Source organism: Bos indicus, chromosome 7 (assembly GCF_029378745.1).
Source record: "Bos indicus isolate NIAB-ARS_2022 breed Sahiwal x Tharparkar chromosome 7, NIAB-ARS_B.indTharparkar_mat_pri_1.0, whole genome shotgun sequence".
NCBI lineage: Eukaryota > Metazoa > Chordata > Mammalia > Artiodactyla > Bovidae > Bos > Bos indicus.
Genome location: NC_091766.1, coordinates 3933088 through 3960020, shown reverse-complemented (window position 1 = coordinate 3960020; position 26933 = coordinate 3933088). Strand labels below are relative to the sequence as shown.

Below are 26933 nucleotides of genomic sequence, written 5' to 3'. Positions count from 1 at the left end.
TGCAGAGTTCTCTTCAGTGCCCTGGGATTTCAGTTTTCATGCGATGGCCTCAAACAAATTTAAACACGTGTCCAGGTGTGACGTTTTGACTGGGCCCCTGGGGTAGGGGGCGGGGGAGGGTATCTCAAGGCAGATTGCCAGGGCCCAGGGTTGGCGACACCTTGAAGGGCTCCGTGATTCTCTACTGTTTCTTCCTCTATACTGAACACCTGCTAATGTAGCCGGGTCCGAAGGGACGGCTAAGGATGGTGAGGAGTTTGATGATGATGTTTGTTCCTGGCAGGAAGAATACCTCAAGCTTTAGGCTGAGCAGCAGAAGGGAGACACTAGGGCTGGGGCGGTGGTGGAGGTTCATAGAGCAACGTAGGGTGGACTTGGGAGAGTTCTGGACAGCCGGGAGGAGGCTGGGCTCCATCGTGGGGCAAATGCAAGCAACCCCTCCCTGGTCGCTGGACCAGGGAGGGGTTGCAGGATGGAGGGAAAATTAGGAAGCAGCTGTCAGTCAACCCCTCCAACTAGCCTCGGATTCTTGCCCATGTGGTGCTTGTGGCTGCAGGAAGTAGGGTAAGCAGTGCCCACTTGATTCTTGTCCCAAGGAAACCTAGAGTCTTTTTTTTGGGGGGGTGGGGGGGGGTGGAGCTGCACCATTAGGGCTTTGAGACTTTAGTTACCTGACCAGCGATTGAACTTGGGGCCCAGCTGTGAATGTGCATATCTTAACCACTGGACCACCAGGGAATTCCCTGGGGTAAAATTCTAACCCACACATCCCCCACTCCCTGCTCCTGGCCCAGCCAGGGCCCCATCTCCATGGGCCAGCTGGGTCCCCTCTCTGAGCCTGGGTGACACGATGATCTTTGGCAACTGACTCAAAACCTTCCTTCCTCAGGGGCTGTCAGTCTTTCCCTTGATGCGAAGTTCAGGTTCCTCTGGGCTGACCTGAATCTCCAGCCTCCTTTCTTGACCTTTCTCAACTCCAGTGGTTTCCCTACATGCCCCCTCTCCTGTCTGCAAGATGGACCCTCTCCTATTTCCCCACCTCTTAAAGCAGGCTGCAGCGTCCTGTCCTCCAGGCAGCTCACCCGGTCACTCCAGCCCCACTTCTACCCCTGGAGGGCCGGGGGTCTGGTGCAGCTCTGTCCAGGGGTCTGGTCTTACACCCCGTATCTGGGAGATGTCTACACATCCACCCGGCATTTGGAGGCCTCCTCTTCCAACTCTCCCTCTGGCTGGGGCTGAAGTCCATGGTCTGAGTCTGATGATCCTTTTGGTCACTGAACATTAAATGGAGGGGTGACCCTGACCTGGAGATCAAGGTGTCAGGGACCAAGCCCCAAGGTTCCCATGGCTGGAATCTGGCACCCAGAACTACACCCTTCTGCTCAGGACTCTGGCTGCCAGGGCAGGCTGCATGTCACCCCCCTGCCTTGCCCCGGGAACAGCATCCACGGAGGAGAGGCAAGGTAGTGAGTGCCGCTCCAACCAGGGAGCTGCTGCTGGGACTCCCAGACTCCCTCACTGAGACATTCCCCGGACCACCTCCACCACAGGTCCCAGCTCCTCTTCACAGCGTTCATCAGTCTCAGATGGCGTTAGGGGTTCATGGCCACAGCCCCAGCAGAGTGTGGGTGCCCGGCGCAGATCCTGTCCAGTTGGGTCACAGTCAGTGCGCAGTGTTTGCTGAACGGCTGTGTGAACTGCAGGCCGGCCCAGGAGCCTGATGCCAGCTCAAGTCCTCAGACCCCTTGAACCTACAGTGGCTGAGCAGGACCCACTGTATGGGGCAGGGGGGTGAGCTGTAGGGGGCCCCAGTGGCCCAGGCAGGCCCTGATATTCCAAGAATGGCTCACAGATTTTGGAGACCTTGCCCAAGTTGCTCACTCAAGATCCCCAGGTGATTTCTGCACAAACATGAGGCACCGGCTCTGGAGATGGGGTGAGCTCAGCACACACTGTGGTCTGGGCTGCCCACTAGCCTCTCCTCTTCCAGGAGGCGTGTGATGTCCCAGTCCAGTCTATCTGTCCGGGAAGCTGTCTCCCAGAGGCACGAGCCCTAGGGACTTGTATGTCCACCCTACTCTGAGGATGCAGGGCAGCAGGGATGGCTTGGGCTACAGCATCACCCGCCAGGTCTGCTGCATGCGGCGTGGGTGGGAGGCCCTGTCAGTGCTGCCTGTCGAGAGGTGAGGGGCGTGTCCTGGGTCCACCTGCCTTGCGGGTCTGAGGGAGAACTGGGCTTGCCTGGGGAGCCCTCCTGAGCCTCCCCCTGTGGCGCAGTGCCAGGCTAGGTCCCTTATGCCCTCAGCCTAGGGGCAGCCAGATCTCCTTCAGCTGCTGGCCGCCCCTCCAAAGTTCCTCTCCTCAACTCCAACCCAGGCTGATGGGGTCCCCACGAGCACACAAAGTGTGATTTTCCAGGATTCTGTGGGCACTGGGCAGCCTTCACAGGTGCATCCTGTCCCCCCCGTCCACCGTGGCCCTGCTGCTAAGGAACAGGAGGGGTTTCTGGTGATGGCAAGACCAGGCTGCCACAGCAGGCAGGCTCTGGGGTTTTAATACACAGCACAACACTCGCAACAACGGGAAGGGCGGGCAGAAATGCAGGCTGGAACATTCCACAGTCCAGGGATGGTCAGTCTTTTGGAAAGTACACTTGTGCATTTCTCCAGAATACTCAGTAGTAAGGCCGTCTGGGGTTGTTCTGTGGGAAGCAAGAAAGATAAAACGGGAGGGGATTATGCTAACAGAAGACAGCGGTTCCTCCCATCCAGAACTTAGCAGGAGCAGCGAGCTCACATTCTCCAGGAGGGAGGGCAGCTTTGGGGAGGAGAGACAGACTTGAACACAGGTGGAGAAGTGGAGGTGGAGAAGTGGAGGTGGGTTTGCTGATGAGCCAGCCTGGCTGGACTGCGGAAGGAGGGACACTCCTGTTACCAGCACCACCACCCCTCCAGGGGAGGAACTGTGGTGACCCAGCAGAAACAAGATGGGGACGGGGACACACGCACCAGGGGGTTGGGCCGGAAGCGGTAGGCCAGCATCATCCTCTTGCGGAAAGCCTCGTATTCGTCATCTTCCTTGGAGAGCTCGGCTGGCCGGTCAATGCCAAAGCCAGCGCCATCTACCGTGGTGGTGCCCCTGCAATGGGGCAAGGGGCGGGGTGAGGAGGGAGCGGGATGGGGCCAGAGGAAAGGGGGTGAGGGACCTGAGCTTGGGGGCAGGGAGGCCTCACTCGCCCCGGACAGGCTCAGTAGCAGCACCCAATGCAGCTCCATGGTGGGGTATGCTGGGCCGGGCAACACCTGTCTGGGACACAGCTGGCACTCTGAGAAGATGGAGAGCCCAACCTGGTCCCACCACCAGAGTCCACAGCCCTGGCCTATGTCTCTGTGTGGGGCTTTTCTTCTGCCCCCCACCCCCAGCACTGGAGGCCACACTCACTTGTTGACGGGGTTCTTGATGCCCTGTCCCTCCGAGCCCAGGCCGTCCCCCTCCTTCCAGCCCATCTTCATCAGCATCTGGTAGCCGATGTTCTCGATCGTCAGCTTGAACTCCTTGTACTCTGAGTAGTCAGGCTCACGGCCTTCCTGCAGGGGAGGAGGCAGCCATCATCCAGCGGGGCTGTAGCCACCCCCAATCCCAGCTCTGGCCCAGAACCCCACTCTACCCCATGGCCTCTGGGACCACCTGCCCCTCTGTCTCCCCACCACCATGTCAGACTCTTTGAGAAAAGATCAAGCTGCCCCCTGTCAGGGTCCCCAGGGCCAGAAGCAGTGCTGAGTTCCCTGGCGGCCAAGTCAAAGAGGGCAAGATGACAGGTCACACAGGCCTTGACCACCATGAGAAAGATCCACAGTTCATCAGTGAAAACAAAGCTCACGTTCCAAGAGCTACTTGTTACACAGAGCACTAAAAAGAAGCCATGATCAATAAGGTGAACACCTCACTGATGAGTTGATGTGCTACAGGCAGTTTTACAAAAACCCTCAAAAGCCAACGTGGAATGTTCTACATCAGCTCTCTCCTCTTGAGCACCAAGGCAGCACGGGAGGAATGTTTTCATTCTGGAGAGCCCAATACATGGGGGTGTCTGCCTGAGAAATGCCTTGTCTGTAATCTGCACTTAATTGGCTCCACTGGAAGCAGAATTTCCCTAGACCCCTGGGAAGCGTTTCTAAAGCGGCAACTGAGCTGCTGTTCACTAACGTCCTACACAGATGGCCTCTGTTACAAACAGACGCCGCTCCTGGAAGAGGGCTCGACTTCCCCTGTGAGCCAGGGTGCCCGAGGGCACCGCAGGCGCCTGCCCCAGCAGGAGGCTGCAGTCCAGGCTCTTCCCAGTTACCTTCAGGGCCTTGAAGGTCTCCATGAACTTCTCCAGCTCGTCCGGTGGCAGGAAGTCCCCGATGAAGTGTTTGCCCCGGCCCATCTTCGTCAGCTGTTCCGCCCATTCTGCCCAGAGATGGGGTAAAGGTGAGAGGAGGAAGGAGCGGTGGTGGCCCCACAGTCCAAGTATGAGTCTCAGGCGGAGTCTGGGGCCATGGGGAATGAATGAGGCAGCTGCTGAAACCCTGACATGAGCCCCTGCTCTCCCACACACCCTCCTGGGTACTGTGTTCAAGCGCCAGGGAACACTCAGAGGACCATGCATTTATCACTGAAGAAACAGGCACAAGAGGCCAACTCTCTTGCCCCAGGCCTTATAGGCTGGGCAGGTGGCTCAAGATCCCAGCGTGGTGCCTCCAGTACCTCCTGGGCAGCTGAGTGGGCTTCCCGAGCCCGCAGCGCCCTGAAGGCAGGCCTCCGCCCGGCACTCTGCCCCGCCACCCTGGGATTCCCCCTTGGCCACCTCGAGTCTTGTCCATCTCCATGCGCCGCAGCTGGTGCTCCCAGGTGCCCAGCTCGCTGTCCACCTCCTCGTCACTGTCGTAGCCGTGCTGGTGCTGCTGCAGTGCCTTCTCCCACAGCAGCTGCATGTCCTGCATCGCGCGCTTGTGCTGCATGATCATGTCGTACATCTGCTGCATCTGTGGGCAGCACACACCAGTGAGCGAGGCCCCACACTGTCTGTGTCGGAGGCGAGGCCCCCCCCACACTCCGTGCATGATGGGCGCTCCCTCCCCGTCCCTGGGGCAGGCACAGCAGCGCGGCTCGGAGCAAGTGTTCAGGAAGGCACTGAATCTGGTGCCAGGACATGCCCTGGGTTTCCTGAACCTCTGCTGTGAGCAGGGAGGACCTCGTTCTCGTTTTTCCCAGAGCCTGGCCTAGAATCTGCAATACCCTGGGCACCATCACTATGGCCCAAACGGGTGACAGGGGCTTCTGAGCCCTGGGAGGACTGAGGGTGAGGGGACACGGCCGCCAGCCTGAGGTGGTGGCCTGGGCAAGCTGTCCCAGCTATTCCAGCGGTCTGTGTTCTGGCCACAGAACACGCAGTGAGCCAGCCCTCCCTCCAATGCCCAACACCATCTGGGCAGCTGTCACACCATTCAGGGCACCCGGTACCAGCCAGGCTTATTCTGTATTGAGTGCTGGAGGAACTGTAAGGAAAACTTAAATAGAGACCATCCAGTCGGGACCAGCCCACGAGTGCAGTGGGGAGCAGCCATGAAGCATTTGGGGCAGAGGCTGTTCAGGCAGCATGAGGAGGCTGGGCTCTGGACACAGCTGTGGGCTGGGGAGGGCCCTTGGGGGATGGCATGCCACTGACAGGGGACCTACCTAACCAAGAGCCTCTCCCGAGTGTGGGGTCCACCTGGCACCACACAGAGGCTCAGAAAGAACACACTATGACCACTGCACCACCGGGCAGAGGCCTGTCTGCTCTGCCCCCCGGGCCTTACCTCCTGTTGCTCCTTCAGCTGCTTCTTCTGGGCATCCGAAAGCTCCGTGACACCCACCAGACCCACGGGCTTCCCCTTCTCGTAGCCAAGACCCTTGAGGTCCTGAACTAGAAACAAGACACAGGCTGGTCAGTATTGGACACGTGCGCCCAGCCAGCACTTGCGTCCAAGGCAGAGTACACGAGCTGGCGCACCTGAGGCGCCCACATGTGGCAGGACCCTGAAGCAGGAGCAGTCAGCACGCATGTCACTTGGTGACCTCGTGGGGCTTTTGTGCATGCAGTTCCATTCCCCCGTGACTGCTCCAGGCAGGCTCTATGACCCCCACTGCAGATGCTGGCACCGAAACTCAAGAGGTCTGGGCCCCACTCAAGGTGACAGAGCTAACAGGTGACAAGGAGGGGAAATCTGCACAGCCAGAGACATGGCAGCTAAGAGTGTGCGTGCGTGCGTGCACACGGGCTCCTGGGAGCAAGCCCTACGGTGATGAGACACGCAGTACAGACACACAGGTGTGGAGCCGGCATCAGAACGCTGTCAGCGCCTGCTTGAGAGGCAGCCAGCCATCTTTAAAGCAACCAACATTTAATGTGGTGTCAGCTTTGGAGCTTGGCTGGAACCTACAACACTAATTCATGAAGACGCTGTGAAGGCTCCATCTGAGTGCTGGAAACCACCTCCCTGCAGCGGGTGGCTGCCTGGGGAGCAACTCAGGCAGAAGAGGTGCAGAGGCCTCTCTGGAGGCTGGAAGAGCCAGGCCTTCCCAGATCAACGGGGCTGGGGCTTTGCCTGCAAGAACCACTCGCAGGTGCTTCTGGACCCTAAGACTGTCCCCTAATCCCTCAGTCTGTGGGGGCTCTAGAGGACACTGGGACACACCATGGAGAGAACAAAGGAGCCAAGGTCTGAGCAGTCTGCTGTTCACCTGGATCAGGCCCGAAGTCCCTCTCCTCCCCCGGCCATTTCATCAGTGAGCGGGCTGGGGGGCAGGGGCGGGGCTGCCCACAATTCCCTGGGAACAACGTGGGGCTTGAACCTGAACCTGAGACTCTGGAGCCGGTACGTGTTCCCTAGATCGTGAAGGACACTTCAGCAGCTGGGGCTGGACCGCAGGGACATGACCTCTGAGCTGGGACATGCATGCATGAGAGCAGCCCTCACATCTGAGCACCCTCCTGTATACTGGGCACCACGTTTGGAACCTGGGCGGCAATTCGACCCTAGCAGCATCAACCCTGGGCAGAGATGAGATCTAGAGCCCCAGTGGGTACTAAACTCTTCAGGTAGTAGCCTTTCTCTTTAGCCAAGGGAACACTGAGCAGGAGACTACTCTCAGAGTGGGCAGAGCCTACAGGTCAGCCTATAACCTGGCTGAGATGCCTTCCATTTCAGCCCATCCTTGGATGGCAAATGTAGTTGTTGGCGTCAGGTCACACAGGACTTTTCTATGCTTGTGTGTCCAGCGCCAGTCAAGTCAGGGCTGAGGGATGTTGAGAGGGTTCTGCCCATAGTACAGGCTGCATGGTGAAGTCAGACAGAGAGCATGAGCTTACTGGTCATCAATATCTCCTACATGATGCCATGACAACAGACCCCCACCCTTAACGGCCTGTGGTAGAAAATGAGCAATGAGGCCACACGTTGGCTGTCCCTGAAACTGCTGTCAAGGAGGGGGAAGCTGGAGGTAGCTGCACAAAACCAACTGTAGCGATTACTGTGCTTATCATTGTACATTTCCTGAGCCTTCTATGACAAGACTAAATCCAAGTACTTTAGAGCTTAGGGAAAATCAGGACCATCCAAATGTTGTCTATAAGAGACTTATTTTAGATAAAGACACAAACAGGTTGAGAGTGAAAGGAAAGAAAAAGATGCAAATAGTAACCAAGAGAGAGCTGCTCTGGCCATACTAGTATCGGACAAAATAGACTAAGTCAAAAAAGATTATGAGAGACAAAGAAGGATGCTACACATTAACAAAAGATGTGCTATATACATAGACCTTGGGGCTTCCCTGGTGGCTCAGATGCTACAGAATTTGTCTGCAACGCAGAAGACCTGGGTTCAGTCCCTGGGTTGGGAAGATTCCCTGGAGAAGGGCATGGCAACCCACGCCAGTACTCGTGCCTGCAGAATTCCATGGACAGAGGAGTTTTGCGGGCTACAGTCCATGGAGTCGCAGAGAATCAGACATGACTGGGCGACTAACACACACAGACACACACAGACCTAACAGAGCTCCGAGATAAATGAAGCAAAACCCGACAAAGCTGAAGGCAGAAACAAACAATTCTGTAGTAACTGTTGATGATTTCAATATCCTACTTTAAATAATGAACAGAGCATCTAAACAGAAGATCAGTAAGAAGACAGAGGACTGAACGGAACTACAAGCCAACCAAGACCTACTGGATTATCTACAGAACACGCAATCCAACAGCAGCGGAACACACAGTGTTCTGGAACACACACACACACACACACACACACACACACACGGAACATTCTCCAGGATAGGTCACGTGTCAGGTCACATAACAATTTGAATAAAAGTCATCTTTTCTGATCAAAATGGAATGATATGAGGAATCAGTGACAGAAGGAAAACTGGAAAACTCACAAATGTGGAAACTAAACACAATCTTAAAAACCAATGGGTCAAAGAAAAAATCACAAGAGATCAGAAGATGCTTAAGAGACAAATGAACACAAAGGCACACAACACACCAACATTTATGGGGCGCAGCACAAGCACGGCCAAGAGGAAAATTCATAGTTCAGACGCTCATATTAAAAAAAGAAGGCAGACCTCCAACCAGCACCTAGCTGTCCATCATAAGGAACCAGAAAAAGAAGAACAAACTAATTCCTGAGCTAGCAGAATGAAGGAAATGAAGATCAGAATGGAGATAAAATAGGAAACAGAAAAATATCAGAGAGAAAAATCAATGAAACCAAAAGTTAGTTTCTTGAAAAGACAAAGCAAATGGACAAATCTTTAGATAGATTGCCTAAGGAAAAAAGAGAGAAGACTCAACTACTCAAACAACAGGGAGATACGGCAGTCAACTTCACCAGTAGGGGATAAATTCCAAGATTCCCCCACAGGATGCCTCAAACTGCAAATAGTACTGAACCCTGTGTATATATATACACACACACACACACCCACACACACACCCACTGCATACATACCAACCCATGATAAAGTTTAGTTTACAGGTTAGACACAGTAATATTAATAATAGCTAATAATAAAATAGAACAGTTATAACAATATACCATAGTAAGTTATGTGAATGTGGTTTCTCTCCCAAAATGTTTCACCACAAATGTAATGCGTTTTCCATCTTAACAAAGCACATGTTTAGCACACACCGTGGCTGTGATTTTTGCAGTTTGAGATATGATGGCAAAACTAGCACAGATTTCTTTTTCCTTCTTCAAAATTTCATAAATAGATGATCTTTTCTTACTGTAGATCTTGGTAACTGAAGATGATTAAGCCAAGAACTTTAAGCAACTCTTTACTTAAAGGAAATACTTTACAGCTTCTCTTCGGCATGTCTGAACTGCCAGCATCACTATTCTTGTGCTTTGAGGTCATTATTACGGAGAATAGTAAAGTAAGGGCTACATGAACATAAGCACTGCAATACCATGACAGCCAATCTGACGACCGAGTAACTAAGTGACTAAGGGGTGAGCACTGAGGAACTGGTGCCTTTGAACTGTGGTGCTGGAGAAGACTCTTCAGAGTCCCCTGAGGACTCTGGAAATCAACCCTGAATATTCACTGGAAGGACTGATGCTGAAGCTGAAGCTCCAATACTTTGGCCACCTGATGCAAAGAGCTGACTCACTGGAAAAGATACTGATACTGGGAAAGGTTGATGGCAAAAAGGAGAAGAGGGTGGCAAAGGATGAGATGGTTAGATGGCATCACTGACTCAATGAACATGAATCTGAGTAAACTCCAGGAGATAGTGAGGGACAGGGAAACCTGGCTGCTGCAGTCCACAGGGTCGCAAAGAGTCGGACATGACTTAGCGACTGAACAGACAATAACAATGGATGGAATAAGTTAGACAAAGGGATGATTCATGTCCCAGGTAGGATGGACCAGACAGCACAAGATTTCATCACAGTTCTCAGAATGGGCTCACAATTTAAAATGTATTAATTTTTATTTCTGGAATTTTTCATTTAATATTTTTGGACCACAGTTGATGGTGGGTAACTGAAACCACACAGAAAGCAAAAACATAGATAATGGGGAACTACTGAAGGAAGAGAGTTCCAGAAAAACATCTATTTCTGCTTTATTGACTATGCCAAAGCCTTTGACTCTGTGGATCACAATAAACTGTGGAAAATTCTGAGAGAGATGGGAATACCAGACCACCTGACCTGCCTCTTAAGAAACCCGTATGCAGGTCAGGAAGCAACAGTTAGAACTGGACATGGAACAATAGACTGGTTCCAAACAGGAAAAGGAGTATGTCAAGGCTGTATATTGTCACCCTGCTTATTTAACTTAAATGTAGAGTGCATCATGAGAAACACTGGGCTGGAAGAAGCACAGCTGGAATCAAGATTGCTGGGAGAAATATCAATAACCTCAGATATGCAGATGACACCACCCTTATTGCAGAAAGTGAAGAGGAACTAAAAAGCCTCTTGATGAAAGTGAAAGAGGAGAGTGAAAAAGTTGGCTTAAAGCTCAACATTCAGAAAACGAAGATCATGGCATCTGGTCCCATCACTTCATGGGAGACAGATGGGGAAACAGTGGAAACAGTGTCAGACTTTATGTTTTTGGGCTCCAAAACCACTGCAGATAGTGACTGCAGCCATGAAATTAAAAGACACTTACTTCTTGGAAGGAAAGTTATGACCAACCTAGACACCATATTAAAAAGCAGAGATATTACTTTGCCAACAAAAGTCCGTGTAGTCAAGGCTATGGTTTTTCCAGTGGTCATGTAAGGATGTGAGAGTTGGACTGTGAAGAAAGCTGAGCACAGAATTGATGCTTTTGAACTGTGGTGTTGGAGAAGCCTCTTGAGAGTCCCTCGGACTGCAAGGAGATCCAACCAGTCCATCCTAAAGGAGATCAGTCCTGGGTGTTCATTGGAAGGACTGATGTTGAAGCTGAAACTCCAATACTTTGGCCACCTCATGCGAAGAGTTGACTCATTGGAAAAGACCCTGATGCTGGGAAGGACTGGGGGCAGGAGGAGAAGGGGACGACAGAGGTGGATGGCACCACTGACTTGATGGACATGAGTTTGGGTAAACGCCGGGAGTTGATGGACAGGGAGGCCTGGTATGCTGCGATTCACAGGGTTGCAAAGAGTCGGACACGACTGAGCGACTGTACTGAACTGATTGATCCCTGGAGGGGGGCATGGCAACCCACTCCAGTCTTCTTGCCTGGAGAATCCCCATGGAATCCCCATGGTGGGCTGAAGTCCATGGGGTCGAAAAGTCAGACACCACTGAGCGACTAAGCACAGCATTGTATTACTAATGACTTTACAAAAACAAAAGAATGATAAAAGAATACTAAACAGCACAAACTACCAAAACTAACTCAAAAAGTAACAGAAAACTTGAACAGAATTATAACAACTAGTAGGAATGAATCAATACCCAACCTTCTCCTCCCCAACCCCCCAAAAAAGCCCAGAATCAGATGGTGTCACTGGTAAATTCTACCCAAGATTTAAAAGGAGATTTAACACCAATGCTACTCAAATTCTTCCAAAAAATTAAAAGTAGACAATACTTTCTACTTCATTCTATGAGCTCAGTGTTACCCTGATATGAAAGGCAGACTAAGACAATATAAGAAAACTACAGACCAATAATCTTTATGAGTCAAGACGCAGAAATCTGCAACAAAATACTAGCAAAACTAAGGCTATCAACATGTTAAACTAATTATTTGCTATAACAGACTGGGATTTATTCCAGGAATGCAAGAGTGGTTCAACACACAAAAACCAATCAACATAATACTCCACTTTAATAGAAACAGAAAAAAATCCACACGATCATTTCAATTGATGTAGAAAAAGCATTTGACAAAATCAAACACTCTCTCATGATAAAAATGCTCAGTAAAGACAAGGGAACTTCTTCAACATGACAAGGGCCAGCTATTTAAAAAAACACAATCATAACACTCAATGGTGAAAGACCAACAGCTTTCCCCCTAAGAATTAGGAACAGGCAGGAATGCCTGCTTTCACCACTTCTGTTCAACACAGTACTGTGAATCCTAACTAGAGCAATTAGGCACGAAAAAGCAGTAAGAAGCATCCAAGTTGGAAAGGAAGACATAAAACTATCCTTATTTGCACATGACATGATCTATATATATCTAGAAACCCCTGAAGACTGTTATGGTAATACATGAATTCAGCAATCTTAAAAAGATACATAAAAAGGGTTCCCTGATGGCTTGGTAGTAAAGAATCTGCCTGCCAATGCAGGACACACAGGTTCAGTCTCTGGTCTGGGAAGATTCCACAGGCCGAGAAGCAGCTAAGCCTGTGAGCTACAACTACTGAGCCTGTGCTCTAGAGCCCTCGAACTGCAACTACCAAAACCTGTGCGCCTGGAGCCCAAGCTCTGCAGTGAGAGAAGCCACCGCAGTGAGAAGCTGGAGCAACAGTGGAGTCCAGGCTCTGCAGTGAGAGAAGCCACCGCAGTGAGAAGCTGGAACAACGGTGGAGCCCAGGCTCTGCAGTGAGAGAAGCCACCACAGTGAGAAGCCGGAGCAACGGTGGAGCCCAGGCTCTGCAGTGAGAGAAGCCACCACAGTGAGAAGCTGGAACAACGGTGGAGCCCAGGCTCTGCAGTGAGAGAAGCCACCACAGTGAGAAGCCGGAGCAACGGTGGAGCCCAGGCTCTGCAGTGAGAGAAGCCACCACAGTGAGAAGCTGGAACAACGGTGGAGCCCAGGCTCTGCAGTGAGAGAAGCCACCGCAGTGAGAAGCCGGAACAACGGTGGAGCCCAGGCTCTGCAGTGAGAGAAGCCACCACAGTGAGAAGCTGGAACAACGGTGGAGCCCAGGCTCTGCAGTGAGAGAAGCCACCGCAGTGAGAAGCCGGAACAACGGTGGAGCCCAGGCTCTGCAGTGAGAGAAGCCACCGCAGTGAGAAGCGGAGCAGCTGCAACTGGAGCAGCCCTCCCACCTGCCGCAGCTAGAGGAAAGCCTGCACAGCAAAAAAAGACCCAGCAGAGCCAAAAATAAACAAATAAATGCAAACAGGAAAGCTCTCCTGTGTTCTCAGATTCGGTTCAGTCCAGTCGCTCAGTTGTGTCCAACTCTTTGCAACCCCAGGGACTGCAGCACGCCAGGCTTCCCTGTCCATCACCAGCTCCTGGAGCTTCTTAGACTCATGTCCATTGAGTCAGTGATGCCATCCAACCAGATTCTCAGAAGGGAATCTCAGTTCTCAGATTGGATTCCAATCTCACTTCTCAGATTGGAAGACTCAAATGTTAACATGTCAATATTACCCAAAGCAATCTACAGATTTAATACAGACCCTATCAAAATCCCAACAATGCTTTTTGCAGAAATGGAATAGCTCATCTGAAAATTCATACAAAAAGTCAAAGGACCTAGAATAGCCAAAGCCTAAAAAAGAACAAAGTTGAAAAGCAGATACTCCCGATTTAACATTTTACCACAGAGCTATAATAATCAAAACAGCGTGCTGCTGGCATAAGGAGAAGCACACAGCCACTGTGATAGAACAGAGAGCCCCGAACGAACTCCTGCATCTGGGGAACTTTTGACAAGGCGTGGAGAGACCATTCAGTGGAGAAAGAATCACAATCTCTTTGACAAATGGTACTGGGGAAATGGGATCTCCACGTGCAAAGAAATGAAGCTGGACCCTTACTTCATATCATGTACAAAAATTAACTCAATTTTATGAGCTAAAACTATAAAACTCTTCCTGACCCAGGAATCAAACTGGGGTCTCCTGCATTGTAGGAGGATTCTTTACCAGCTGAGCTACCAGGACGGTATAAAAACCCTTAGAAGAAAACAGAGGCCTATCTTCAAGACTTTCAGATGTGGGCAACAAAAGAAAAAATAAATTGAACATTATAACTTTTGTGTGTCAAAGGACATCAAGAGAACATTAATAATAAAAAATTATTTTTAAATACAGCCCATAAAACTAGAAAAAAATATTTGCAAATCATGTATCTCGATAGCAGTTAGTATCTAAAACATAAAAAGAACTCCTACAACTCAATAACAAAAGGGCAAATAACTAAAAAATGGGCCAGACTTCCCGTGGCCCAATGGTTAATAATCGGCCTGCTGACGCAGGGAACATGGGTTGGATCCCTGCTCTGGGAAGATCCCACGTGCCCTGGAGCAGCTCCGCCCGTGCAGCACAACTACAGAAGCCCATGGCTGTAACTACTGTAGCCCGCGCACCCTACAGCCTGTGCTCTGCAGCCAGAGAAGGACCACAAGGAGAAGCCTGCATGCCACAGTAAGAGTTGCCCCTCCTTGCTACCAACTAGAGAAGGTCCCTGCACAGCAATGAAGACCCAGAGCAGTCAAAAATAAATAAATAATTTTTTTAAAATGGGCAAAGGACTAAAATAGACATTTCTCTAACTAAACTATACAAATAACCAATAATACATGAAAAGATGCTCAACACCATTAGTCATTAAGGAAACGCAAATCAAAATTACACTGTGATTTCACTTTACTCTTACTAGGATAGCTAAAATAATAAGGTGAGAATGTGAAGAAATTCAAACCTTTGTGCATGGCTGATGGGAATGTAAAATGGTGCAGCTGCTATAGAAAACAGTTTGGCAATTCCTCAGTAAGTTACAGAATTACCATAAGACCTAGTGATTCCACTCCTACATATATGCAGTAAGTAATCAAAATCACCAAAGAAAGGCAATGCCAAAGAATACTCAAACTACCGCATAATTGCACTCAACTCACACGCTAGTAAAGTGATGCTTAAAATTCTCCAAGCCAGGCTTCAACGATACATGAACCGTGAACTTCCAGATGTTCAAGCTGGTTTTAGAAAAGGCAGAGGAACCAGAGAGCAAATTGCCAACATCTGCTGCATCATCGAAAAAGCAAAAGAGTGATTCCAGAAAAACATCTATTTCTGCTTTATTGACTATGCCAAAGCCTTTGACTCTGTGGATCACAATAAACTGTGGAAAATTCTGAAAGAGATGGGAATACCAGACCACCTGACCTGCCTCTTAAGAAACCCATATGCAGGTCAGGAAGCAACAGTTAGAACTGGACATGGAACAACAGACTGGTTCCAAATAGGAAAAGGAGTACGTCAAGGCTGTATATTGTCACCCTGCTTATTTAACTTATATGCAGAGTGCATTATGAGAAACACTGGGCTGGAAGAAGCACAGCTGGAATCAAGATTGCCAGGAGAAATATCAATAACCTCAGATATGCAGATGACACCACCCTTATGGCAGAAAGTGAAGAGGAACTAAAAAGCCTCTTAACAACTCAGGCTTCTGAACAACTGATGAATGGATAAACAAAATGCTGTCTATCATACACTGGACTACTACTCAGCCATGGAAACAAACGGAACTGTGACGTGTGCTACAACGCAGATGAACCCTGAGAGCACTACGCTCAGTGACAGATGCCAGAGCCTCCCCGCACACTGAGACAGGGGCTGGCCCACCTGACAGAGGCGAGGGAGCAGCATCCGCGTCCCTCTGCGCCAGCTCGGCGGGCGGGAGCTCCACCTTGTCCTCTTCAGGCCCCCACCGGCTCTTTCGCTTCCTCTTCACGTTGGCTGTGGTGGCCGGCTTCCCTGGGGCGGCGGCAGGTGGGTTGGCAGTGGGCAGGGGGGCAGATGAGGTAGGGCAGGCAGTGGCGGTGGGCGTGGACCCCAACGGGGTCTCAGGAGGAGACCTGCGCTTCAGCCCGAGGTCAGGTGCCGTGGGGGTGCCCGTGGGCCCGGCCTTGGCTTTCCGGAACTCCTCCAGCTTCTGGCGGTAGTACTTGTACCCGTGGCTGTTGGGTTCATATAGAAAGCTGCAAGAGAGAGTAGGGGGCAGACTGTAGCTGGGCCCCAGACCCTACCCGATTTAGGGTAGAAGGTCGGGCTTTGCTTTGCAAAGGTATACCCAGGTCAGCCAGGGTCACTTCAGGGTCGTGTCACGATAAAGGTCTCTACCATGACCTCCTGCCTGCCAGGTCTTGGTGGCTTCTGGCCCTGGTGACATGCCCACAGCCTTTCATGACGCTGTTCCTGCGAGCTAAGGGTCCTGCCAAGCCCCTACCCTATCCTTACTGGATGCCTGTCACACTATCATTGATCCCCTGCTTTGAAGGAAAAGGTGCACGCTCTCTCAGACCTTGCCCAGCCATCCTAGATGAAGGCACCAGTGTTTACAAACCAAGAACTCCTGAGTAGCGAGAGACCCCCGGTGCCACAAAGGGCAGGTTCTGACCCAAACCTGACAGCTGGGCACATCTGTGCTCCTTTCTGATGCATCCTTGAGAGGCATCAACAGTGGACAGAGACAAAGCAAAGACACTGGAGTCTGGAACAGACAGGCAGCTCACTAACAGCCTTGCCAGAAGCTGTGGGTCCCCAAGTACAGAGCCAACAGTCCCACCTCTAGAGTCCATACTGGAGGGGAGCGTCACAGCCCTGTTCTATATAGCAAAGCCTGTCCAGAGCAGAGATTACATAGCCCTTGACAAGAAGTGGCTAGACCTGCACTCACAAACCTGGAACGGCAGTCACAGCACAACGCTGTACTACAGAAGTAACATGCGGCTCCAGTGCACTGTAAATTCCTTTTGTAAAAGTTAGCAGGAAAAAAAATCCACAGACTATTTCTACATGAGAGCCACCAGAGGGATGGAAGGACTCCCAGGTCTGCTAATGTTGGTACTCAGGGTGGGACGGAGGGATGGGGGAGCCTGTGGCATCTTCTTTGTATTTCTGGGTCACAGTACAAGCATGTATGCCCTTCAGAAAACTCGATGAGGAACATTTGTAAAAATTGAAAGAAACAGAGATCATAAAATCATTACGCTTCTAGCCAAGCTAAGAAAAAAAGAGGACACAAATTACTAACAACAGAAATGAAAGGGCAGCCATCACTACAGATCCCATGGACTTTAAAAATACTATGGATTACTACGAACAACTCTATGCACACAAACTTGATAACCCAGATGAAACAGGCTAATTCTTTGAAGGATACAGCCTGCCAACACTCACAAAACGAAGAAACAGACAATCTGAACAGGCCTATTTTTATTAAAGAAAGTGAACCAATTAAATTCCCTGGTGAATTCTACCAAATATTTAAAGAAGAAATTATACCAATTCTGTACAATCCTTTTCAGAGGAGAGAAGCAGACGGAATACTTTTTAAGTTATTCAATTACCCTAACAGCAAAACCAGACAACATTATAAGAAAACTATAGACCAACATCTCTCATGAACACAGATGTCAAAATTCTCAATAAAATGTTAGCAAACCTAATCCATTAATGTAAAAAAAGAATTATACACCACAACCAAGTGGGATTCATTCTAGGCATGCAAGACTGGTTCAACACTTGAAAATCAAGTAATGTAATCCATCAGGTCAATAGGCTAAAAAAGAAAAACCCCATGATCACATCAATTGCTGCAGAAAAAGCTTGAGACTTAACAAAATCTAATACCCATTCATGAGGAAAACTCTCAGTGAACTAGGAGTACAGGCAAACTTGTTCCACTTGATAGAGTATCTACCAAAATACCCAATAACATCATAATGATGAGAAACCTCATGCTTTTTCACTAAGAGAAACAAGCCAAGAATATCCCACCTTGCCAATGCTTTTCATTAGCATACAGAAAGTTCTAGCTAATACGGTAAGAGGAGAAAAGAGAACAGAAAGTATATTGAGAAGGAAGAAATATGACATGATCGTCTGTGCAGGAAAAAAACAAAACAAAACACAAAAGAATAGACCAAAAAACCCCCTAAAACTTCATAAGCTATTATAGCAAGGCTCCAGGATACAAGGTTAATCTACAGAAGTCAATCACTTTCCTATACACCAGCAACGAATACATGGAATTTGACATTAAAAACATCATACCATTTACAGTAGCATTTCCCCAAACGAAATACACAGGTGTAAGTCTAACAGGATATGTACCAGATCTGTATGTGGAAAACTAAAAAACTCTGATGAATGAATTCAAAGAAGAACTAAATAAATGAAGAGATAATCCATGTTCACAGATAGAAAGTTACTCAGTGTTGTCAAGGTGTCAGTTATTCTCAACTTGATTTCCAGATTTAGTGCAATTCCAGTTGGAATGAGTTATTCTGTACATACTGACAAACTGATTTGAAAGTTTATATAAAGAGACAAAGGACCCACAACAGCCAACACAATACTGAAAAGGAAGAACAAAGCCAGAGGACTGACACTCCCTGACTTCAGGGCTTCCTGTAAAGCCAGTATCATCTTGTCAGTAATCAGTATTATCTTGACAGTAATCAAGGCAGCGGGGGACTGGAGAGAAAATGGACAAACAGGCCAAAAGAACAGGATAAAGAGCTCGAAACAGACCCAGGCACATACAGTCAACGGTTCTGTGACCAAGGAGCAAAAGCAATGCAATGGAGCAAAAACAGTCTTTCTAAGGGATAGTGCTGAAACCAGACAGATACACGCCAAAAACACACACAAAAACTGGACAGACCGTATAAGCTTCACATTCACAAAAATTAACTCAAAAAGCTTATCACTGATCTAAATGTAAAACCTGAATCTGTAAACAAAACACAGAAGGATATCTATATAACCTTGGGTATGCCAAGGACTTTTTAGATACAACATCAAAGGCACAAGATCCATGAAAGCAGTTGATAAACTGGACTTAATTAAAATTAAAAACTTCAGCTCTCCAAAAGACAAAGTCAAGAGTATGAGAAGACAGGCCACAGACTGGGAGAAATATTTGTGAAAGACACATCTGATAAAGACTGTTACCCAAAATATACCAAGAACTCTTAACAGGCAAAAAAAAAAAGAAAACAAGTATGTCAATAAAAAACAGGTCAATGACCTTAACACACACCACACCAAAGATTTACAGATGGCAAATAAACATTATGGAAAGATATTCTACATCATGTCATCAGAGAAATGCAAATCAAAACAACGACTATCACAACATATCTATAAGAATGGCCAAAATCCAAAACACGACAACATCAAATGTTGATATGGATATGGAGCAACTGAAACTCATTCATTGCTGGGGGGCAACGCGAAAGGTACTCTGGAACAGTTTGGCAGTGTCTCACGAAACTAAATACGCCATACAATCCAACCAACACTCTTTTTGGTACATAAAGAGCTGAAAATTTATGTCCACATAAAAACCTTGAATACAGATGTTTAAGGCAACTTTATTCATAACTGCAAAAACTTGGGAGCAACCAAGATGTCCTGAAAGAGGTGAATGGATAAACGGTGGTACATCCAGACAAGGGAAAATTATTCAGTGCTAAAAAGAAATGAGCTATCAAGCTACAAGGGGAAAAAAAAAAAAGACTCGGAGCAACCTTAAATGCACGTTACCAAGTAAAGAAAGCCTATCTGAAAATGCAACATACTATGATTCCAATTAAATGACATTCTGGAAAAGACAAAACTAGAATTAGTAAACAGATCAGTGGTCGCCAGGGCTTGGGGAGGAAGAGGGGATGAACAGGCAGAACACAGGGAATTTTAGGGCAGAGAGAACGAAGACTCTGAATATATAATGACAAACACATGTCATTACACATTTGTCCAAACCCAGTGAACACACACCACCAAGAGTGAACCCTAATGTAAACCACAGACTTCGGGTGATTATGGTATGTCAATACTGGTTCACTGATTGTAACAAATATACTATTCTGGTGGGGATGTTGATAACGAGGGAAGCTGTGCGTGTGTCAGGGAAGGGGGCACATAGGAAGTGTTTGTAGCCTCTCCTCAATTCTGCTGTGAACCTAGAACTGCTCCAAAAATAACATCTTAAAATATAAGAGACCAAAGCAAGTTGTTCAAAGATGGAAGGGAGCAGATGGCTGGATTTAAAAAAGACTCATGGCAACCAGGACATGGATTTAAAGCAATCTGATTTTTCCAAGAAAAGCAGACTGGGGAATTCACCCACTGGGGCAGGGAGGCAGTGCCAAATGGAGTGGGTCTCCTCTAGGCTCACAGGCCTGCCTCTTCCTGGCCTCAGCTGATGGCTCCTGCTGCGTCTCCTCAGAGCTGCTCTGAGAGGCAGCACCCACAAGCCCCCCATGGTAAGCCTGTCTGCAAGGAGGGTCCTTGCTCACTGTGGGCCCTGGGCACAAGTGCAGGGGATTTTACAACAAAGACCCCTCTGGTTGGAGTGGGCAGAGTTAACCAAAGTTAACACTTTGGTGTATTTCCTTCCAGACTTATTTTCAGTGGAGTTATATTTGAACAGAGGTGTGATTCTATTTTCCATATCCTGATTTTTTTTTTAAGTTTCTTAACCCAACAACATATGGCTTTCCCATTAGACTGCAGCATGGCATGGTAGTGAAGGCATCTCCGCAGACCGGCCTCCTTGATTCCCTCACGGGTTGAAGGCCAACAGGCCAGGCTGCTGTGAAGAACATGGTTCACCCAGGTGATGTGATAAGAGCCACACACGGCTTGAGATTTGCTGGCTGCTGCCGCCTTCAACAGCGTGACTTCCGATGGCCAAGATTACACTGGGTTTAGCCCTCTGGGGCTAGACATTCGTTGTGTTACTAATTTTTCATGACTTACGACAGTGCTATACGTAACATTATTTCTGGGGATGGCATCTCAGAAGTGGGATGACTGGTCAAAGGAACAGGTATTTCCAGCTTCTCCACAGATGAGCATAGCTATTATGTTTCCCAAAACACAGAGCTCCTCAGAAATCAGGAGAACAGCAAAGAACCAAGAGCAGCAGGAACACCAGATGACTGTTAGATGTGGGGGTGAGAGGAGCTGCCTTGCACCTGACCCCCACCCCCTTTCCACACCAAGGGGCGAGGAAACCGTCTGCTTGGTGTGAACCTGCATGTCTTACGCCAGCCCAGACCCCTGATCCTTCCTTGCTTATGCTTTCTCCAACTCGGGGAGTGCTGACCGTGGATCAGCTCTGGTGTGGAAATGAGCTCCCCCAGACCACAAGAGTCACCTTCAGCTGCTTCCCTGCCAGACACCCCCGGGCTCTCATGCCCCTCATCCCCAGCGGCCACCCTGTCACTACCCACAAGCTGCATGCCTGCCAGCAATGCCTGCCCAAAGGGCTACAGCCGCAGGGCGGGCCTGGAGTCACTTGTGGTGATAATGTCTCTTGGCTTTGACCCCACAGGAAAGGCTCAGCTGGAGCTGCTGAGCCTAGGAACCCTCTGACCAGGGAGAGCCACCTGGGCTGGAGGCTTTGTACAGAATCCCATTACCTCACCCACTTTGCCTGCAATAGATTTTTAGTCAGCTCTAGTCATGATGAGTGATTGGACACTAAGTTTCCTACTGAAATAAATGAACTTACTTATGTGAAGGAAGGGAAAAAAGATGTAGTGATGGATTGCTAAGTAACACTGGTTTGAACAGTGCAGAGCAGCAGCTGGTATCACTACACTGTGAGGAGACCCTGGGTCTTCTGAGCGCTAGACCTGAACGCCCCATGGCCCCCATGAAAGCTCCCAGATGCCTGCGTACCCCTCACAGGGACATTTGAACTCTCAGCAGTCCTCCTCTGCCCCACCTGATGGCTCTCCCGTGCCCCAATGTGTCCCAACCTGCTGGGTCTGACCACCCTCCACAGCTGTGGCCAGATGACGCTGAAGCACAGCTGACCCTGACTCCCTGTGCAGACCCTCCAAAGGCTCTCAATGAGCCTGAGCCCTCTGGGACTGAGCCCTGCCCGGCTCCGCGGCCCATCTGCACTGACACTCGCCTTGCACCTCCGCCATCTCTGCCGCATCACTCCTGCATGGCAGTCCCTCCAGACGCCCTTCAGTGTTCCGTGTCTAGCTCACGCTGCCTCACGTGTGGTAGATGCGACTGGCCGCCTGCCCAGCCTCCACTCCTGCTTCCTTCTTCCTGTGTCCCTGATGGCGTCTAGAGCTGCTGAATCAACCAGCCCAGATGGCTGCTGCTCCGACACTTTTTGTTACGAGTGCCATCGCATCTCCTCACTGACTGAGTAGGAACCTGTGTTACTTGTGGCCCAAAGTGTCCTCGAGGGGGCATCACCCTCACAATGGCTTCAGTGCCCACCTCACAAACCTTTGCCTGGCCCCTCCCTGCGGCAGTGACCACCCTACCCCACCCAACATCCTGCCACCCAGCAGCCTGCCCCCATAAAGAGCAGGGGCTGAACCCACCCAAAGAATGGCAGTGGGTGAGCACAGACCCAGCCTGAGGGGGTGGCGTGTGGTGTCATGGCTGGGGACAGCAGCGAGGCCCGGCTGCTTGTCCTGCATGCTCTGTGGACCATGCACACAGGCTGTGGTCCGCCCGCCCCAGAGCCTGAGGTACCACGTTCCCCACTCTCCTATCATCTCCCTTGCTGTACAGATGAGAGGATGCACACAGCGAACAACAAGCCTGTTAGTTTCTCTTTGAGAGCCCAGTCTATTCTGCTACAAAAAGAGCAAGGCAAGTGCTAGAGACTTTCTCGACGAGGCTCCCAGAGAACAGAAGGCTCCAAAGGCCCTCACACACCTGGCTCAGGGATGACTCAGGAATCAATGTGCACTTGGAGAATGCCGATGGGGTAGCAGGGCTGAACTCTGTGATCAGAAACTCCTGGACCTGGGTCTGGCTCTGCCAACCTCTTGCCATGGGATCCTAGAGCGTCTCAGTAGTATACCGACCCCATTTTCTCAGCAGGGAAGCTATGACTAGGGTGAGAGTTTACCACCCCCCAGTGGGTGCTCCCCCTTACCTGAATGCCTGGTTCTCACGGTTGTTCTGGAGCGCAATGGTTTCCACCTCGGGACCCCCATCCGCTATGAACCTGGCCAACTTTTCTGCGAGGTTCTTGACCTCTTCGTCCTCTGGGGGTGAAACTTTAAGCAGGCTGTCAGTACTGAGCTCAACTCACCACACCCAACAGCCTAATTTCTGCTAAGAACCCCACGGGAAACAAGAGGGGTTTATTTTAGGAACAATACAAAGAAAAACAGGCAAATGGGAATCAGATTACTGTACTGGAACCAAGCAAAATTAATAATATCTTGAGCCTCCACCCCCCCATGCTCCACCCCTTCCCACCCCATAGGTCTGAGGGTTTTGGACCACACACTGGGATGGTGGGAACAGAAGGTGAGGGGTGACCTGGTCCAGGCTGGAGACAGGAAGCCCCATCTCGGCCTTTCTGATGGGAGCCGCCCAGGTAATGTGGGGGGATGCGGCCCACGTTCGGCTTACAGATCAAGGCCCCTGCTACCCACCAGCACTTGGCTGGGGCCTCACTTCATCCCAGCTGGAGACCAGACAGCATCCCCCTTCCCCTGAGAGTCATCCCACCACCCTCTAACCAGCTAATTGTCTCCATCTCCTGGCCCCTCACTCCACCGCCCACCCCTGCCAAGTGTCAGGCACTGCATTTGTGTCTCGGTGCCCAGCATGCCGCAGGTGCCCATAAGCACTTGTGAAAATGACCATGAACCAAGGGGCAAGCGTTTCTTCCCTGCATGCACTTCCCAGGAGTTGAGCTCCTGGACATGCCCTTGATCTTCACCTCGACCCTTACATTTCCCCACTCCTCGGAGCAATGGCAACCAGTGCTAGTCCCAGCATGACCCCAGCTGCCTGGGAGGGCACAAACCTGCACTGTCAGCGCCACCCCATGCCAAGGAGGGCTCCAGGAAAGGACCCCAAGTCCACATGGGGTGTGGTTTGTCTACACGCCTCCCCAGAGCTTCCCACCCCCCTCGCCCACCTACCTTTCTGAGGGGCTGCCTGCAACTTCTGTGCTTCCTTTCTTATCTCAGCCACCTTCTTTCTGTAGTAGAGGAATTCCCTGCTATTCTTATCGTGCAAAAACCTGGAGAGGAGTTTTACAGAACAGAGAGTAGAAAATGAGCAACAAGGATGGGTGGGCCCATGCAGCTTCTGAAGACATGGTGTGCAAAAGCAAGCTGGTGAGCAGAGACGCCTTCACGGGGCCCAAAAGTAAGTCTCCACACTGGAGCCCCTGGCAATCTCCGGTGTGAATACAAAGTGGTATCTGGCCCACGCAAGTAAGCACCCAGCCCCGGTCGGCCTCAGTCACCACCACGGCCTCACAAGAATGTGGGCATGTACTAACGTGTGGCAAGAACATTAAGTACCAGTGGCCTTCCCCTCCCAGAAATACTTACGAAAATGCCGGGTTATCCTTGTAGTTCTCCATAGCTACTTTTTCTAACTCGGGGCCTCCTTCTGCCACAAAGCGGGCCAATTTCTCTATCACTTTCCGAGTCTCGGCTCCCTCTGGGGGTGAAACTTTAAGGAGGCTGTCAGTACTGGGGTTCAACTCACACACCCCACAGTCAACAGGCACACTCTCTCTATGGACCACAAGGACAGAGGGGTGGGGGGAAAAGAGGGTGAAATGCGGGAGGCTGTTGGGAGTCCTAGTCCATACACAAAAGCACCATGATGAGGGTGAGTCGGTCTAGACAGCCTTTGTGAGACACGCCAAGGGGGGAGAAAAGTGTGTGAGCCTCCCAAAGGCCAAGCCAGTTACCAGGCTGGCAGGGAGATGTCGGAAAACAGAGCCAGCTTCCCCCCCCTTTTTTGGAATACTCAATTCTTTTATTTACATGACTTAATTCTTTATATTTCAGTACAATATATTCGTTCCCTTTCATCCTTCAAAGATGATATATTTTTTTTAAATATCACTATAAACTATGATTGAAAGACACGGGTAGGTTTCAATCCAATGCAATTCACGTCATCACAGAAGCTCCATCTTCCCCTCTGTGGCTGGTGGAGCTTCTTCAGACTGGCTCCTAAGGCCTGCAGGCATGGCCCCAGGAGTCTCTGCCTGCCTCCTTGCTATCTGCTGGGAAAGGGCGCTTCTGGGACATGTCAGACACTTCCTGCCCAGACTGAGTGCCAGCCATTCTCCACAAGTCCTGGCATCCGTGAGTAAGAAAGTGTGTTTCCAGACTAACATCTGGGAGCTAGGGGGGCTCACTGCGACGGACTTAATTGTTACCTCAGGGCATTTACAGTGAACCAAACTAAAAAATATATTTCTGTACTTGTATTGACCTCTACTTCGAGCCACATGGAACTTGCTTCTGTATTTATTGCTGGCCTGTTTCATACAGCTTGAATCCCTCATACGAGAGCTCCCAGGAGAAATTTCTTGATGTCAGTCAGTGCTTAGGAACGTTTGCTTCTCCTGGCAATGGGGCGAGACACTGAGTCTGTGGCCTCTCTCTTTCTCCTTGTTGCTTGTACTGCCAGGAAGCTCGGGAGGAGCTGGGAGAGAGGAGTGGTACAAGGTGTGGCCAAGAAGGGCCTACAAGAGGACCTATAAGAGGTCTCAGGGACATTCGCGCCCACCTTCCCCTCAGCCTCACCCTCCTGCCACATGCCTGGCAACGATCCTAACCTGGTTACTTTATAAGCGCAGTTGCTTCTCTGAGGTTAAATCAATAGCAGGCCACAATAGGTCTCAAGGGCCTTGAGGCACCCACTGTCCCTCCTAAACTGGCAGTTCCCAGCAGGGTACCACTGGGACTGCCAGGGCACCTCTCAGAGGAAACACCACATTCACTGGCTCCATTCTGACTACAGCTCCAGGGTTCGAGGCTGGCCACTGCTCTGTTCAGATGCAAGGCCTGAAGTCAGCACCTCACCCAGAGCAAGACATCTAGAGGCTGTCACAACATGATGGCATGGTCACTTCAGTCTGTCCTCACTGTCAGGGGCGTGACTGCACCAGCCACCCTGGAAGCCCAGGGCTGGGATCCACGTAGCTCAGGTGGCACCCCATCTCATTCTGAATACGGACATGGCTGGGCGCACTGGGAGTGCCGCCACCAGCCCCCTCCCCGCCCTCCTCCACCACGGGGCCTGAACTGGCTCAGCTAAGGCCAATGACCATCCTGCGCTGGACTGGAGAGAGCACTTCCCAACCCCTGTGCTCACACCTCTGGCCCAAACTAGTGGAGACAATTAACCCACACTGAGGAGCTCCTCTTCTAGAACTGGATGAGGAGTACACAAGTGCACACTCCCCTGAGAACGCCACCCCATCATGAGACCAGCCCCCACAAAAGTGGACAATGAGCCAAACAGCTCCCAGGAAGAAGCCTGCACTCTGCAGCCCTTCCAGGCTCCCCATGGTCTACTCCTCACCTCTTCCTTCACCTCCCTCATCCTGAAGGGCCTCACTCTGACCCTTGGCTCAGCCTGGAGGCCTGGTGGCAACGCCCTGACCACACCCCGAGCAACCCACAGCCGGCTGTGCTTTCCCCGGGACCATGGAGCCTGCCTGTGGAGCTGGAAGAGCAGCTGTGGACGGTGGGCAGCAGCCCTGGCACCTTACCTTTGATCTCCAGCCACTGCTCATAGTCCTCCTCGTCGTCCTCATCAGGAGATTGGAAGACACTCGGGCGGCTGGCCACAGGCAGCTGCTTGGCGTGCATGTAGTTCTTCACCTGGCCCAGCGGGCTACTGATGAGGGGGGGCCTCTTCCCGGTGCGGGGGAGCACACGAGGCGGGGCAGTGGGTGCGCTGGGGGGAGCATCTTGGGATACAAGGAGGGAGACCCACACTCAAGGTCTGTGGTGCAGGTTTCCTTGTCTTCCTGCCTGAACGGCCCCGAGTCCCCCTTGGCTGGGCTCTTTAGCTTCCAGCACAGCACTGGCAGACAGTGGGTGCTCAGAAGCACTCAGGGAAGATGCCACCCCCACTTACAGATGAGGACCCTCGAGACCTCGAGAGAAACAACCTATAGGGGTCACCCAGCCCAGGCCTCTGCAAGCGGCA

At 50.4% G+C, this 26933-nt stretch overlaps 1 protein-coding gene across 1 annotated transcript in view; it reads right to left on the bottom strand.

The window, feature by feature from the left end:
- Nucleotides 1–2502: 2502 nt before the first annotated feature.
- Nucleotides 2503–26933, bottom strand: part of SUGP1 (SURP and G-patch domain containing 1) — a 32179-nt gene continuing 7748 nt past the window's right edge. The window contains exons 4-14 of the mRNA XM_019963778.2: nt 26491–26691; nt 24305–24428; nt 23888–23988; nt 22885–23008; nt 15579–15934; nt 5844–5950; nt 4850–5027; nt 4346–4452; nt 3442–3587; nt 3009–3138; nt 2503–2701 (exon numbers count right to left, since the gene is read on the bottom strand). Of these exons, the coding sequence (XP_019819337.2) occupies nt 2675–2701; nt 3009–3138; nt 3442–3587; nt 4346–4452; nt 4850–5027; nt 5844–5950; nt 15579–15934; nt 22885–23008; nt 23888–23988; nt 24305–24428; nt 26491–26691 (1601 nt within the window). The 3' untranslated portion in view covers nt 2503–2674. The remainder of the gene's footprint in view (nt 2702–3008; nt 3139–3441; nt 3588–4345; nt 4453–4849; nt 5028–5843; nt 5951–15578; nt 15935–22884; nt 23009–23887; nt 23989–24304; nt 24429–26490; nt 26692–26933) is intronic.